The sequence below is a fragment of the Acanthisitta chloris genome, unplaced genomic scaffold (genome assembly GCF_000695815.1).
Source record: "Acanthisitta chloris isolate BGI_N310 unplaced genomic scaffold, ASM69581v1 scaffold11060, whole genome shotgun sequence".
In the NCBI taxonomy this organism is placed as follows: Eukaryota; Metazoa; Chordata; class Aves; order Passeriformes; family Acanthisittidae; genus Acanthisitta; species Acanthisitta chloris.
In genome coordinates this window covers 2,107-17,101 of record NW_008649938.1, presented here as the reverse complement: position 1 = coordinate 17,101, position 14,995 = coordinate 2,107, and the positions used below count along the sequence as shown (strand labels likewise).

The following is a 14,995-nucleotide window of genomic DNA, read 5'->3' as shown; positions in this document are numbered from 1 at the left end:
TGTACAGCTGAGTAGCAGAAGCAAACTTATGGCCACTGAGCTTTCAAGAGTTCACTTCTCTGAGTGCTTCACATTACTGGTCACAGGGGAAGGAAAAGCATCAAGGAGCTGCAGCAGTGTAAACATGAAATGCCAAAGAAGTTATTAAAATAGTATTTTATTTTATGAATAAAAACTAAACAGAATTAGGATAATGTTCTATTTTCTCTTTCTCCCCGTTTCCTTTAAGCTACTCTGATCATCTCTTTTTGAACCAAAGCCATATCTACCATTCCTGTGCTGCCACTCACTCTCCAGCTGTCTCAGCATTTCCTGTGTTAACAGTCCTTCACGCAGCAATCTGTTGGCAAGAGATCCACGCCCGTAGCTTTTCACATCCTCCTGCCTCGTGCCGGACCGAGAGGCCCGAGAGCCCCTTGCTCTTTGTAGCCCTGGAGCCTCCACTGCAATGGAAAGTGCCCCTGTGGATTTTGCACCGTGACGATCTGAAGCCACCCTGGCATCCCTCTTAGTCCTTGGAAGAGGAAAGTCATCCGACACCACTTCTGCTGCGCCAGGAGCAGCTGCAGACTGCGACGCTCGGATCAGCTTCGTGATGTTGCAGACACCAACTTGAATAATGTCATCCAGTTTTTTCTGAATATCCCTCACAAGGGCAGCGTCAGGGAACATATCCATGAAACGGTAGCTGAAGAGAGGCAAAACAACACACAATTAAGCCTTTTCACTATAGAAATGCTGACTGGGACAAAAATGGGATACAAACGAAGTGAAAGAACCAAAACACTTCGTTACATGTTGCAGGGAAGGTCACAATTTTAAGCTGCGTTTCAGCTGCTCCAGTTCAGGATCACCTTGTCTTTACCTTCCTCTCTCTGCCCATCACAAACTGCTCTCGGTGGAAACCAGGACTCAGTCCCACTGCACAGCTACACTTGCATTTGTCAAGACCCTCTAAAGGGCCACAGGAGCCCACGCTGCACCGCATACACTCGGGCTGGAAGCCACTGCTCCTCTAGGACCGCAAGTCATAAACATTAGTGAAAAACAGAAACCATTTGCAAGCACAAAGACAATACCTTAACCACAGATAGAGGTCAAAAACGTCATGAACAGCCTCAAGGTGCACAAGTTCTTTGATGTTCTTCGGAGCAGCTAACGGCCATTTGGTGTGCCGGCAGAGCCAGGCGAATGTCAGAGGCTCATTCCGGCTGAACTGCCGCGCAAACTGAAAAACAAGCAGAGCCAGTGAAGTCCTCAGGTCCTCAGGAAAGAAGAAGCCCCTAAAGAGTTAAATTTCCTGTGTCTGTATCCACAGAATACTCCAGAAAATATCTGCTTTGTTTTGCACAACCCAAATGCCAAGCATTCTTTTACTTAATCATGCAACACAGGAGTCACCTCTCCTTTTCCAGGGCCTCATTAGCCATTTGTTTGTTCACTGACGATGCAGAGTCAAGCAACAAAAGCACAGACCTATCCCGAAAAACATAACACTGAAGGCATATGATTTCATCTAGCAGAGCAGATGGAGTTTGCCTTTCCTAATTCACCTCTTCCTGTCTGGTTAATTATCATGTTTCAGAGTCCCCAGAGTTGAGAAAATGTTCAGTGCATTCCCTGGCTTAGGAAACATGCTACTCTCAACCCAAACACATTAATGTATGCTTGAAATCAGCGCACCTGAAACCTAGACACCTCAGCTCTTTTACCAACAGCAAAACAAGCCAAATCAGATTCAAATCTAAACCTTTCAGGAGTCCTGATGAGCTGGAATAACTGCTTCCAACCAGCTGATACTACAGGTGGGTTTTCTGCCAAGGAATGGGGCTTGAATTCACACAAACACTCAGAACAGCTGACATCCCTCCACACCACAGTGCCCCTTGGCACCCTCATTGCTTGGGACCTGAGCACTCAGCACTTTCCTAATAAGGCACATTTGTCAGCTCCTTAAGATATATTTCTAAACAAGATCATTAGCCATCTCTGAAGAACAGGGTGTCTGATACTTGTCACCTGAGGGCACCACTTCAATTTCATTTTAGACTCTTATGTTAGAAGTTGAATGCAGTCTCTGAAAAGGGAACAAAGACAAAACTGCCTAACAAAGTAACAGTCACAGACAAAATTATTAATCCCAAAAAAACTGAAAAATCAGATGACTACAAATTCTCAAAACAATCACTCTGGGCACAGTGCAAAGCAATTCACGCAGGCCTGAAAGTGAAGTGAGAGAACCCTGAGAGCAGCTTCCAGAACTGTGGTTTCCAGGGGTTTTTAATTCTATGTAACTGTGTAACAGCAGCAATCCTGCCTTTAATTCCACGTTCTCTTCTTTTGCTGACAACCTAACACCTTGAAGCAGCAGTGACTTGGTTTTAAATGACCACTGTTAGGGATACTGCAGTGCAAAGCTTAGCAGTGACTAGGGAATATACCTCTGACCTCTCTCAGTTCAGAGCTCCTGTCAAGGACAAGCAGTATGATCCTCTGAGGCAAACAGCAGAAAAGCTATCCAAACTTAATTTTCATCATGAGAACTGGTTCTCAGAAGTTAAAAGCTCCGGCCAATAAAAGTGATGAAGAATGCAATTAGGAGAAAAATACATCTCCAGCTATTTTATATTACTACCTATAAGCACATTTGGAATGCTGTGAAATGACCCAGTGACAAACCCCACACCAAGTACAGCAGCTCCATACAGTCTCAGTGCACCATGACCTGCTTGCTTCAATACAAACACTTTTTTGAGGAAAAAAATATAGCTGACCTTCAGCAACGTGGTACACACAAAAGGGTCTTTTCTGTTCAAGGGTGCAGTGCAAAAGACGTATCGTGATCGCAGATTTAGTGGAATGTGCTGAATCATATCTGCTAGAAATTTGAAGTCATCGATATTGCACACAAAGTAAAGCCCATCAACTTGTGAGAGACTCACAAAAATATCCTGTGAAAACACAACCAACCAAGAGAATGTCATTACACATAGGCTTGTTAACCTTTATATATTACTAAACCACAAACTGATGCAGTGTTTCAAAGACTAGTTATGGTGAAAGAACAGCAAAAAAACATCAAGTCTGAGCACAGCAATGAAAAGGGGCAGGAGAGTTCCCTTCACTCTGAGCAAAACTTGTATCAAAGCCTCTAACACAGGCTCAGAGGGGATGACACAACGTGTTATGCTTCACTGAAACATTAGTCTCCTGAACAGATGCAGCATTCTGCATGTGTACGTTTTGGTTACAAAGAGCACCACCACAGGAACCAGGTAAGACTATGTTCAGAAGCTGTTCCAGGTTTGCATGACCCAAAAAGCTAACTTTACAGCCTGAAATTCAGTAACTGAGGTATTTTTCACTCAATGTCAGGATCAGATCTATCTTGGGAAGAAAGAAATCACAAGATAAATACAGTATTTCAGTAGAGGAGCTCAAAAAACCCTGAAACACATCCAAGGTTTGGAGGAGATGCCAGTGCACACTGCAAGGGCTGAGCCCTCAAAACTGTTTCTCTAGTGTAAATCTTTGCAAGATTTCTTAAAACATCTTTAAAGAAACACTGAGCTTTGTAATGAAATATGGGACTAAATACTTCAGAGACCAGTAACAGCACAGGCTTTTGATCCCAACACTTGTATGCTAGCCCAGCAATTGTTAACAGCAAAGTTTTAACGATGTGCTGTTCCCCACCAGCCTGAGGCTTCCAGGTCTCCAGGTATGACCCTCTGCCCTCTGGTCAAAAATCATGCACTTTGCTACACAACAGCACATCCCCAGAGAGCAACAGTGCACATTCAAATCCATGAAAGCTGTGAAGAATTTGTTGGTGTGCTAAAAACTCTGACACTACTCTTCAAACACAGCATTGGAAGCTGAATTTCTAATTTTACAGGTTTAGGAAGTTCCAGAAATTCTACTGCTCATCTAAGGATGGGACCAGGTAGATCCCACAAAATGTGTTTTACCACAAAGTCCATGGAAACAGGAAAACAAAGTCAGGCAGCTCTCAGACACACAGAAATCTGACATGACCAGCCCAGTTTACCACGAATTTTCAAACAATTGATCGAAAGTATTTTCAGCCTCAGACCAAAATGTCTACATCTAAAATGCAGAAAAGGTGAAATCAAAAGCTTGTTGCACACTCTTCAACACGTGCAAAAATACTTTTAGCAGCTTTCAAGTGTCTTTTAACAGAGAAGTTAAGCATCCTAAACCCATTTGCAGCCACTGCCGTGGCAAGGAGAATCCAACTGATGAAAGACACACACAGGGCTGTCCCTCAGGTTCCCAAAGCACATGTCTGCACAGAAGCAGTGACTCCAAGTAATGCTCAATTTTTGCAGTAGAAGCTATTATTTTGGTCATTCTTACAATTAGATTGGATAGAGTGGCATCAGGGAGATGATAGGCAAACATTTCTATCTGCTCAGGGGTAGGATGAAGCCCAGCAGCCTAAGGGGGAAACAAAGACAAAAATTCCATTAATTCTCCATATTGTTTAAGCTAATGCACCAGAAACAACACGGACAGAGACAATATACCAGAAACCAATCACTCTGCGGACTCCGCTTTAGACGCTTCTCTGAAACTTAAGTTTTGTGCTTAAGCTTTGAGTTGTTAAAATATAAGAATCCAATATAAATGCAACATTATAAGACTCCAGGTGGGACAGATATCTAAAATCATACCTGGCATGACACAATCCATTTTTATTGCTAAATGTAAACAGACACAAGGAAAAATAATTTGGGATCAGAACATGACAAAGCAGCACCAGAACTTATCTGTACAGCCTGGGCACTGAGCCTCTCACCTTGACAGGGGGCACAGCCTCACTCAAAATCTCCTTCAGCTGCACAAGGTCATCACGGTGCATGGTAGTGACTTCTCCCTGCTTGAAGGAAGAGCCAAATCGCCCGGCTCTGCCTGCGATTTGGAGAGCCTGGGAGGTGGTGATGGTGTCGATTTCCTTTTCTCCCTTCTCATTGACAGTTGGCTTCACTATGGAGTTAAAAATTATTCTTCTTATACACCTGAAATATTGAACAAAAGCAACACAGAATCCCTTTGAGCAAATTGCTTCCAAAATGAAGAATTAATGCCTTTTCTTTTTCACAACCTCTGTAAATTAAGGGACCACAGATATGACTTATGAACACAGCATATTCCGAAGGGCAGGGTAAGACTGCTGGTGAGCTGCAGAAGAATCATCACCCCAACACACACCAGTCACAATACAACAGGGCCCCAATCCGTTCACCATGGCCTGCCTTGGTAGCTCATAGCAATGTGACTGCGTGGCCTTCAGCAACAAAATCAGCTGAAACTGGGCTGAATCTGCTCTACATTTCAGAGACACAAGGGGATGATAACTGACAACCTAGCACACCTGACTCCAGTGAGCCAAAAGGATCTGGGCAATCCTCCTATCACACAGAACCAGGCCAAGGAAGCCATTAAATGTCTGGAATCGGTTCTAAAATTAAAGCTTAGTTCTGCCCAAATTGATCACAACTTCAGAATTTATGTACCACTTTATCTAGACATAACAGATGTTTAACCAAATCAATCAGACCAGGGAGAAACAAGCAAGGAAATTACTGCAGGCATCACACCCAAACAAAAAAACCCAACCATAACCTGCTGCAAGTACTTACAAATTGAGTCCCATTCCAATTGCATCTGTAGCTACTAAAATCTTGCATGGGTCATCAGGATCATTGAACTTCTTTGCCTGTTCAAGTTTTGTTCCTAAAACAGAATGACAAAACACTTCACATAGCAAACTTCTTACAGGACAAAGACAATGTATGGCTAAACCCAATGATGTTATAATAGGCTGAGGAAAAAAATTCAGTATTTGATTGGTATTTGGCTGTTCCAGTGAGCAGGGGGCAGAAGAGATTTAAATAATTCCCAGAACCGTGGATAAACTTAACTTAATTATATCTACCTGAAGACCAAAACTGAGTACATAATAAAGGTCTAATGCCAAGACTAAAGCACCAGCGAAAGAAAGCTGATCACTTAAACTATACAGAGAAGCAAAACCAGGAAATTTTCTCTGCTTTACTGCAAAATTAAGTAGTACAAGCAGTACTTTTTTGCTAATAAAAGCAGGCAGGAGCAGAACAACATAAAGTGCTTTACCTGGTGGCAGACTGCCGTATATGACAGCACATTCCAACCCCCTGGCTTCCACCTGTCGGCTGACAGAGTAAATGTCGTTCTTACTGAAACACACCACGCAGTCCCCAGGGCGCAGGTTATCCAGGGATTCCAAGGCATAATCCAGCACAGTCAGAGGAGTGAGTCTCTTGTAATTTCGGACCTAGAATCAAAGGAGTTGTTGGAGAACATAAAAACTTCTTAGGGAATATCAGCCAGCACGTTTATGACCACAAGTGACTGGAACACTGAGGGACCTCTTTCAGCCCCGAAGGGACAATCACTGTGGAGAAGATAACACAGACCTCATGCACATTCGTACTGGCAACACTTCCCAAGCTGAGAACTACACAGATTTTTCAAGAAACAACCATATATTTTCACATGTAAACTAGATTCAAGAAAAGATGCATACAGGCTGCATCTCAGGCTACCAAGAATGAGAGTCTGTTTTCACTCAGGTATCTCAATGCTCTAGCTAGTCCCTTTTTGGAACCACATGCTCCACCACACACAGATATATAAAGCCACAGCTAATTCACCAGGAAAGGTGGGACTTTCTTGGGACCAAATTTCATGTTTTTAAATGCTCTCCCAAAAAGAATCTTCCCAAGGAAAAAAAAAAGAACTTCTGACTGTAAAGTCTTGTTTCAGAGATATTTCAATCACTTCCTTCTGATGGTGTTAGCTCTTCTAACTCCTTCCCCTATCATATGGAGACTAACTCCCAACAGACCCAGTGAAGTCTGTGCCCTCCTGGAGGAACAGAATTATAAAGAAGCCCCTAAACAGTTGTAGCAGCAGCAGCATCCCCTGTGGGGAACTCTGTAAAGCACTTCCCTTCTTTCAGCAAAATACCACACTATCTAAAAAGAAAAAAGAAAGAACTCTTATCTCCTTAGGTTTACAGAAAACTGAGAAACATTCTAACGAGGGCTCTTGCAGGGTAATTTTGTCAGTGATATCCACAAAAGACCTTGCATTTTTCGCCTGTTTTACAGCAAGAACCTGATTTTCTGTCCGTAGCTTGTCAGAATTTAAACACTTACTTCAACTTCCTCCCCTGTAGTGTACATGAGCTCCGTCACCAAGTCAATGGCAGCAGGTTCTCCACAAATGTGGATTTCTTCCGCACAGAGGCCTGAACAAGGTCCAATGAAATTAAAAGCAAAACGTTACTCATTTATAACCAACAGTAGCTTTAGCTGACTCCTAAGTTACCCAAAAATTACATTTTTCTTGCTAAACACATAAACAAGGACTGTGTTTCACCTGGGCCAACATCCCAAACCAGTACCCAAAACCTCACCCACGACAGACTACTTCATCAGAGCTGCTCTTGATCTGGTATCAGCAGGGGATGCTTGACAGTCCATCAGCGTGAGAGTCAGAGCAGTCAATCCCCCACTGCATCCTCGGCCAAAACAAGAGGTACCCTCAGCCCCTGAACAAACGGAGCAAAGCTTGGGGGGTTTTATTTGCCAATGATGTTTTACTAACCCCCAAACCACAACAGAGCTGAAGAGCTTTGTTTTCTCCATGAATTTGTCTCTAATGCAGTCAGAATAGAAGAGAGAAAAAAACAGAGGTAGTGGAAGTGTGACAAGTCATCCTGATGAACTCGGCATCCAAAGCAATGTGGAGCTGAAGGTGGGGGTATCAGAGTCCAAACTATTGCTCAGAATATGAGGAAAAATGTTTCAAAAAACTCCACTTCAAAAATCTGGAAATCATCAAAGTAAGTATTCTAATAATTTAACAGATTGATGCAGCTCTATAATTGAGCCATCTGAAATAACACTGTAAAATATCCAAAGTTCATCATGTTGCCATACATCTAACAGTCTCTCCTCATTAGGCAATCCATGAAATTTGATGTTGCTCTAATTGAAGAGCATCCTCCTCGAGAACAGTCGATGTAAAAGGACAGCATGGTGTAGCAATACAAAGACTCCATACAACCCAAGGAGGGAAAACTAAGAGAGATATCTGTTCATCTGAGCGAATGAAGTTTTTAAAAAGCATTAGTTAAGTAGAACATGACAGGTCACTTGCTATCATGCAGACAAATCCTTTGAGGAACAGTATCTCCCTAACTTGCTGTGAGAAGACATAGCAAGAAAAAATACTCACTTTTACTCTGCATCACATATTGTAACCACTTATGAATACACTGACTACTAAGCTTGGATTTCACATGCCATTTACAGTCACACTAGACTAGTGCATTGCCAACACAAACCAGCTCACCTAGAAGTGCTCTTGTCCAAGCCCAACCTCTGGCAGGATCTCTGATCATCTGAATTTCATCAATCACAGCAACTTCATCTTAAAACAAGCAAACAGAAAAACACGATACACCTAGAACAGCAGTACAACACAGGAAGGAACTCAAAGGCTTTCTAAAAAAGGCTGCTCAAATCAAGTTAATCCTCTACCACCAAAAAGCTACTCTGAGATAACTCAGGTTTCTGGAACTGCTCAGACATAGTTCAGAAATGGCTCACCTAAGAGTGAAAAGGAATAGCTCAGCTCCTTCAGAGCCCAAGCAGCAATACACACAGAGGTACCATGGACATGATCGAAACAACTATGTATACATACAAGGTGTATTCGTGCTGCACATCTCAATGGTACACGCAACGTGAGAAGCTTGTCTGGCATCTTCATTGGCATACACACGCTCTTCTCCTGTCACCAGGTCACAGGACACATTCTAAAGGAGTTAAGAAAATTCAGGTTAAGTTTCTTTAACATAACAGAATATCCTTTCCAAAGAGGAAAATAACAGTTTCTTACAGTAGCTCCTAGGACAGTATAAAGCTATCCAGAAAATACCTACTCGGCCTTTTTAAGACCTGTGCCCGGTATTGAAGTCCTATCAGACTGGAGGTACAAGGAAGGGGCAGTGTCTGTAATTAGATGCCCTACCCTGCTCCTGCAGGAGATTACACCTTTCCCTGAGCATTTCAGAGCTGTCATATCTGCAACAAAAGAACTGCCAGAAGAGAAGGAGTCCAAAGGGCCCATAAAGCAAGGCCCAGCAATGAGGGAGCCTGGCAAGCTCCAGCCTCCTCCAGTTCATTTGGTGACTGCCCTGCTGTGTGTCCCACCTGCTGTATGATACTCACACAGCAAGAGCTCATGAGGAGCAGCTCTGAGAGACAGCAAGGCCACTACCCTGCCAGCCCTGCACTCACTGGATCTTGTGCAGATGGCTACTTCCTCCACACCCACAGCTACCTGGAGAGTCATGCAGGAAGTCCTGTTTAAGCCTCAAGGGCTCTGCAGGATCCACGTGCTGCCAAGTGAAAAGTTCTCACACACACTAAGCACATAGAGGAAAAACGCAATTAACAAGTGTAGTAACCACTAATGAGGAACATTGCTGCACGGTACCCACTTTGACTACATGGCATACATTACAGGTATCTCCTAGGACAAACCAAGCTTTATATGTTGCTTTGATAAACCAGTAATAGGATTACAAATTGTAAATCACAAACTTAACAGAAGAAGAGAAATGGCACAATCCTCTGTGTACACACACACTGTGCTGTGTGGCTCTGTGAAGCTGGAAGTGAGGAGCCTCCAAAAATACATCAGAAGGAGTAAAAAACAGCACTAATGAAAATTTCCTCTAGGGACCTGAGAACTTTACAAGTCAATGCATCTGAATCTGCAGAATTTTTCACAGACGGAGTGAAATATTTTCAAACACTGAAGCAGAAGGCTGAGGAGAGTCAAGCAAGGGTCATGTTTTGTGTACAAGCTAAAACAAAGGCCATGGGTAAAAGAAGGCACAGTTCCCACACTGAAAAAGCTAATAGTAGAATGTTGCTAAAGCCAGGGACAACAAATCACAGGAAAACGGAGGCAGGTCACAGAGCTGATTGCACAGCATGTGCTCTGTGCACAGTGATGGTCCATTCTGCTCACCCAAAGCAGAAATGCACAACTGGTGTTCACATGAGCTGAAACACTGGAAAGCAAAGGCACTTGTTCAAATCCACTCCTCCAGGAACAACTACAGGACCCTACAAACATGCATTCAACAGACTGTCCCAGTACTAAGGATGTTGGTAAGTAGTACGACATACTGACAGCATCATTACTCTTTTGGAAGATTTCATGAGCCAGAAGCTTTAGTGGACCACAGTAGATCCCAGACTTGGCTGACAAAAATCTCTGGATAGCATGGTGCGTTTTTCCACTGTTCGTAGGACCAGCATGGAATATGATCTTTCTCTGAATAGCCCTGGCATCTGGGTACCTAAAACATACACAAAAGAAGCAAATCTGTCAGATATTTATCTGGTGCTCTGGATACTAATTCAGGAGAAACTGGAAATCAGCTAAACATTTACTTACTAATAGACTTTTTAGCGTCTGCTGGAAGAAGAAAGATCAAGTTCTTAAACAGAGATAGTCTAAAGAGGTTACTACGTCTCATACACTCATTTTCTAAATACAAGGCTTTAAAGATTGAGTGAAATTCACACGTTAGGTCCAAGGTAACTCTCAGAACTGCTCTAATTCTCTATCCTTGGGTTTACTAATGTTCTGGAGTGCCACCTCTCAAACACACAGCCAGAATACATCTTTGTGGAAATGCCACACCAACTCAGCGACTTTCGTAACTGGTATAATCTTGTTTTCCCTTTAACTTATTGCACTGTATCCCGTAAAAAATATGAGCTCATGACACGAATTACTGTAAACCCAGAACTGGAACTGCACACCATAAAGCTGAAGTCCACAGACCATGAAACAGTAATACACTAGGGAGAAAAAAGAGTGCAGCCTATGGAGCACACTGACCAGTTGGGCGGCAGCCTCAGGTCGCTGATCTTGCGCAGATCATCCATGCAGTCCAGCATGGGAAAGATCTGCTTGGCATGCCTCAGGAAAAACGGAAACAGGTCATCCACGTGGCCTAGGAGACAAACCCTTGTAAGAAAGTTTGCAAGTTTGTCATAATAAATGTTAAAATATTCCACTACTGCCACCACACATTTCTGCAATGCTTTCAACTGCTGGTTCTCCACACAGTTCCTAATCACCTCAGTGGCAGGAAGGTGAACAAACACGAGTACTCGGGCTCACTAAGCAATGCAATACAAATGCAACCGCATGAAAAAAATATTCAGTATATTCACTCTGGTTAGACCGTAAGCCTAGAAAACTTCTAAATGAAAGGAGAAACTGTGGAAAAGCTGTATGACAAACAGCTTTTCTGTCCTAAGGAGATTTTAGCTTTTTCTTCCTAAATTCATGTACTGCCTTGGAATAAAATCAAATAAAAGCTTCTAAAATGCTTTTATGAACAAACAGTGAAAAGCAGAATAGTTTGCAGCTTCCCAGAGCTACCAAGACTTAGGATGCTGGTTCAACATTCTAAGTCTCCAACCCCTATGTGAGCAAGTAAAAACAGAAAGATCAGCTCAGAGGAGACGCCCGGGCAGAGCAGACACATGGCCCGGATGGTCTTACTCCTGTCCAGTTCTGAGACTTCCAAAGAACTGTCTTGATCTAAAAATCCCTTTGTATCAAACACACACACAAAAGAAATAGCAGTGTTTTGGGGTTGTTTGGGGTTTTTTTGGGAGGTTGTGGTGTTTCAAATATTTGGATTTTTTTAGACTGAGAATTAGTATTCGATGAATCAAAATTATTGTAAAAATTTTATAAACCTGTAATATATTTAATGATCTTCGGACAAGCCAAACTCAAAAAACTTAAAAACTGCCACAGTAATCAGGCCTTTATACTTCCTTGTAAGAGAGTTTTAAGGCAATATATAAACAATGCTCGGATATAACCACGTAAGGAACGGAAATGAGGCAATCCTCTAGAAATTTTATGCACAAGTAACATAGAGAGACACTTCAATTCCTAAGATTGCCAACAGTTAGAATCCACACACTTCTATTTTGAGACAAAACTAACGGTCACTGTAACTTCTGAATTCCCAGCACCACAACACACGCTGCACCGAAGCTGTGCAGCTCAGACCATGGAGAAGGAGGTTTCTGCTGCTCCCAGCCGGGTCACCTCTCAGTGAAGCATTGGTCACAACACAGGATGCAGTAAGCAAGGAAACACTCCTGAGTGGCACAGGGAAACACAGAGCTGTGTTCCCAACCCCTCAGCGCCAGGCGCCAGTTCTCCAAGTGCCCCTAGTGACCGCTGGGTCCTTAGGGCAGGAGTAACAGAACGGCACTGCTCCCATTTCAGCCCGAACACCTGCTGTAAAACAACAGGCTGCTTCTGGCTCACACTCCTTTCAGTTCCACTTTGGAAGATTTAAGAGCAGATGGCAATCAGGGATTTTTAACCTCCTTCACAGCACATAGGGCATCCCCAGGTACGTGGGTAAGCATACAGGTCAAAACCAGGGAAAAATGCATATATTTCACAAGCACTCCAGATACTTGCCTGCATCACAGCATATATCATTGAGAATAATATGCAAATCAGCACTCACAGAACTGGATTCCAGGATATACTTCCTAAAGCTTATAAACGCTTGGTGAAAGAGGCGAGCTGCAAGGAAAAAAGCCAAAGGGACAAAATGAATGTGACCATGAATTTGAGCCCAGTGACACAGACAACGCGAGCAAACAGTGCTGAGACATGTACAAGAACAGATCTACCTAATACTACAGCTGAATTCAAACAGATTCCACATTAAAATAATATAAAAATAATATAAAATAAAGAACATTTTCTTACCATCTAATCCATTTTCTGCTCCTAATCTTTGTATTTCTTTTCTTTTGTAGAACTTGTTCAAGTTTTTTAGAACTTCACCTGTAGAAAAAGAATAACTTTTATTTTTTGTTTGCTCAAAATTAAATCATATTCTCCTGGCCCAGAGATCCTGACTTATAGTCTCCCTGGTCTTGAGAGAGGGAATCTCTGCGATGCTCAGCAGACTCAAGTGAATTCTCCCTAAATTAAACACAATCAATAATTGAGACTATTGTGGAGAAGGACAATCTTCAACTGCAGCAGAGTAAGAACTGCCATGAAGATGAGGTCAGCATTAGAGACATTCTCTCCCTGGTACTTGATAGGAAGACACAAAGGTGGAAACCTGCAGCCAACAGGAACAAACTAATTTATGTTTTGGGGTGGTTTTTATGTTTGCTTTTATCAGCACCTATCAGGAAACAGCAGGGTTTACTGTGAAAAGCAAATCTCTTTAAAGTACTCAATGATGGCTGTTACTAAACATCCTTTGATGCCACCTTCCCTCCATGGCACACTCTCCACAAAGACCAGGCAAAGCAGACACAGTATTCTTCCTTTTCTCAGGTTAAATAAAGGAGGGGGGAAAAAAACATAACACAATTTCATCAGATAATATCACAAACTACTCAGTTTTGTTCATGTAAAATCTTTCATAAAGCTGTTACTACACCCCTTCCCTCCCTGTGAATGGCTACAGGAGTCTACTGACAGATTAATTCACAGTCTGAAATGTTCCCAAAGGTAACTAGGCAAGACTGTCAGCAGGATTACGTTTCTTACACACACATCTACACTCTCAACAGAAAACATTTAAGGGCCCCAAAACCAAAGACAGACTGGAGAAAACTGCAGCAGAAGAAAGCATGGAGCTAAATTCTCTCCAGAGCTTCCCCAAGGAGTTCTAGCAGTTAACATGGCCGTGCAGCTAAATTCACAGCACACTGGTCTTACTGCAAGATGAAAAGGTCAGTGACAGAACACTTGTGGCTATCCGAGGCAACATGACATTGGGACCATCACAGCCCTTGACATCCAAGGTCATGATCCTTCCTAAGCACAAATACTTAACAATAAGGTACATCAAAACCAAACAAAGCCTGCGCTGCAGTTAACAATAAGGTACATCAAAACCAAACGAAGCCTGCGCTGCAGCCCCAAGAGATTAATCTAAGTGCAGACAGTACTACTGCTACAGGAACAGCCAGCAATCAGGGCACATGCTCAGGTGAGCTGTGTCCCACACCAACTACCAGCCAGCAAGCACATGCTCAGGTGAGCTGTGTCCCATGCCAACTAACACCCTTTTTCTCATTCACTCCTCTTTTGAGATTACCATTTCCTCATTCTAGAACAGTGTTTTAGCTCTTAGTCCTATTCAGGAGCGACTTCTGAGCAGCATTTTTAAGGTTCTGTGTAAAAGTCAGCCCAACTGCAGTTAAGTTCAGAAATTATGCAGTTAGGCACATGCTCAGGTGAGCTGTGTCCCATGCCAACTAACACCCTTTTTCTCATTCACTCCTCTTTTGAGATTACCATTTCCTCATTCTAGAACAGTGTTTTAGCTCTTAGTCCTATTCAGGAGCGACTTCTGAGCAGCATTTTTAAGGTTCTGTGTAAAAGTCAGCCCAACTGCAGTTAAGTTCAGAAATTATGCAGTTAGCCTCCAGTGGATCAGATTCATTTAGATGCCTCAGTTCTGTCTGCAGACAGACTTTTGAGTCATTCCCATCTCTCTGACAACATTTCAGTAAGGCTGTATGCCACCCCTGGGACAGCTCAACTGCTTTACTTTAGAATTTCTACAGAACTATTACACTTGCATTGTCCAGCCCAAGAAACCTTGAGCATCTAACTAAGCACTTGTTCAGGCACCTCCTGTCTCTAACACATGAACTGCTGCCAATACCTCATCTTTCCTAGCTTGCATTTCCACCAGCCAGCACAGCCCTGTGCTCTGACAACTGAAGCCACAGACCCGACATTCAATGTAACAACTGCGCATGAGGGCTCCAAATCAACAACCATGCCAAGGAAACCGTGAGACACAAAGTGCTGATCTTTC

General features: G+C 42.8%; 1 protein-coding gene across 1 annotated transcript in view; it reads right to left on the bottom strand.

Annotated features, from left to right (window-relative positions):
• Positions 1–13,007, bottom strand: part of SUPV3L1 (suppressor of var1, 3-like 1 (S. cerevisiae)) — a gene marked incomplete at its 5' end in the record, with an annotated part of 13,122 nt that extends 115 nt beyond the window's left edge. Inside the window, 14 exons of the mRNA XM_009079160.1 lie at positions 1–688; positions 1,080–1,228; positions 2,775–2,951; positions 4,381–4,461; positions 4,823–5,042; positions 5,667–5,760; positions 6,160–6,340; positions 7,227–7,318; positions 8,428–8,505; positions 8,782–8,893; positions 10,282–10,450; positions 10,999–11,113; positions 12,616–12,723; positions 12,913–13,007. The exon at positions 1–688 is cut by the window's left edge and continues 115 nt beyond it. Of these exons, the coding sequence (XP_009077408.1) occupies positions 199–688; positions 1,080–1,228; positions 2,775–2,951; positions 4,381–4,461; positions 4,823–5,042; positions 5,667–5,760; positions 6,160–6,340; positions 7,227–7,318; positions 8,428–8,505; positions 8,782–8,893; positions 10,282–10,450; positions 10,999–11,113; positions 12,616–12,723; positions 12,913–13,007 (2,161 nt within the window). The remainder of the gene's footprint in view (positions 689–1,079; positions 1,229–2,774; positions 2,952–4,380; positions 4,462–4,822; positions 5,043–5,666; positions 5,761–6,159; positions 6,341–7,226; positions 7,319–8,427; positions 8,506–8,781; positions 8,894–10,281; positions 10,451–10,998; positions 11,114–12,615; positions 12,724–12,912) is intronic.
• Between the last annotated feature and the right edge of the window lie 1,988 nt (positions 13,008–14,995).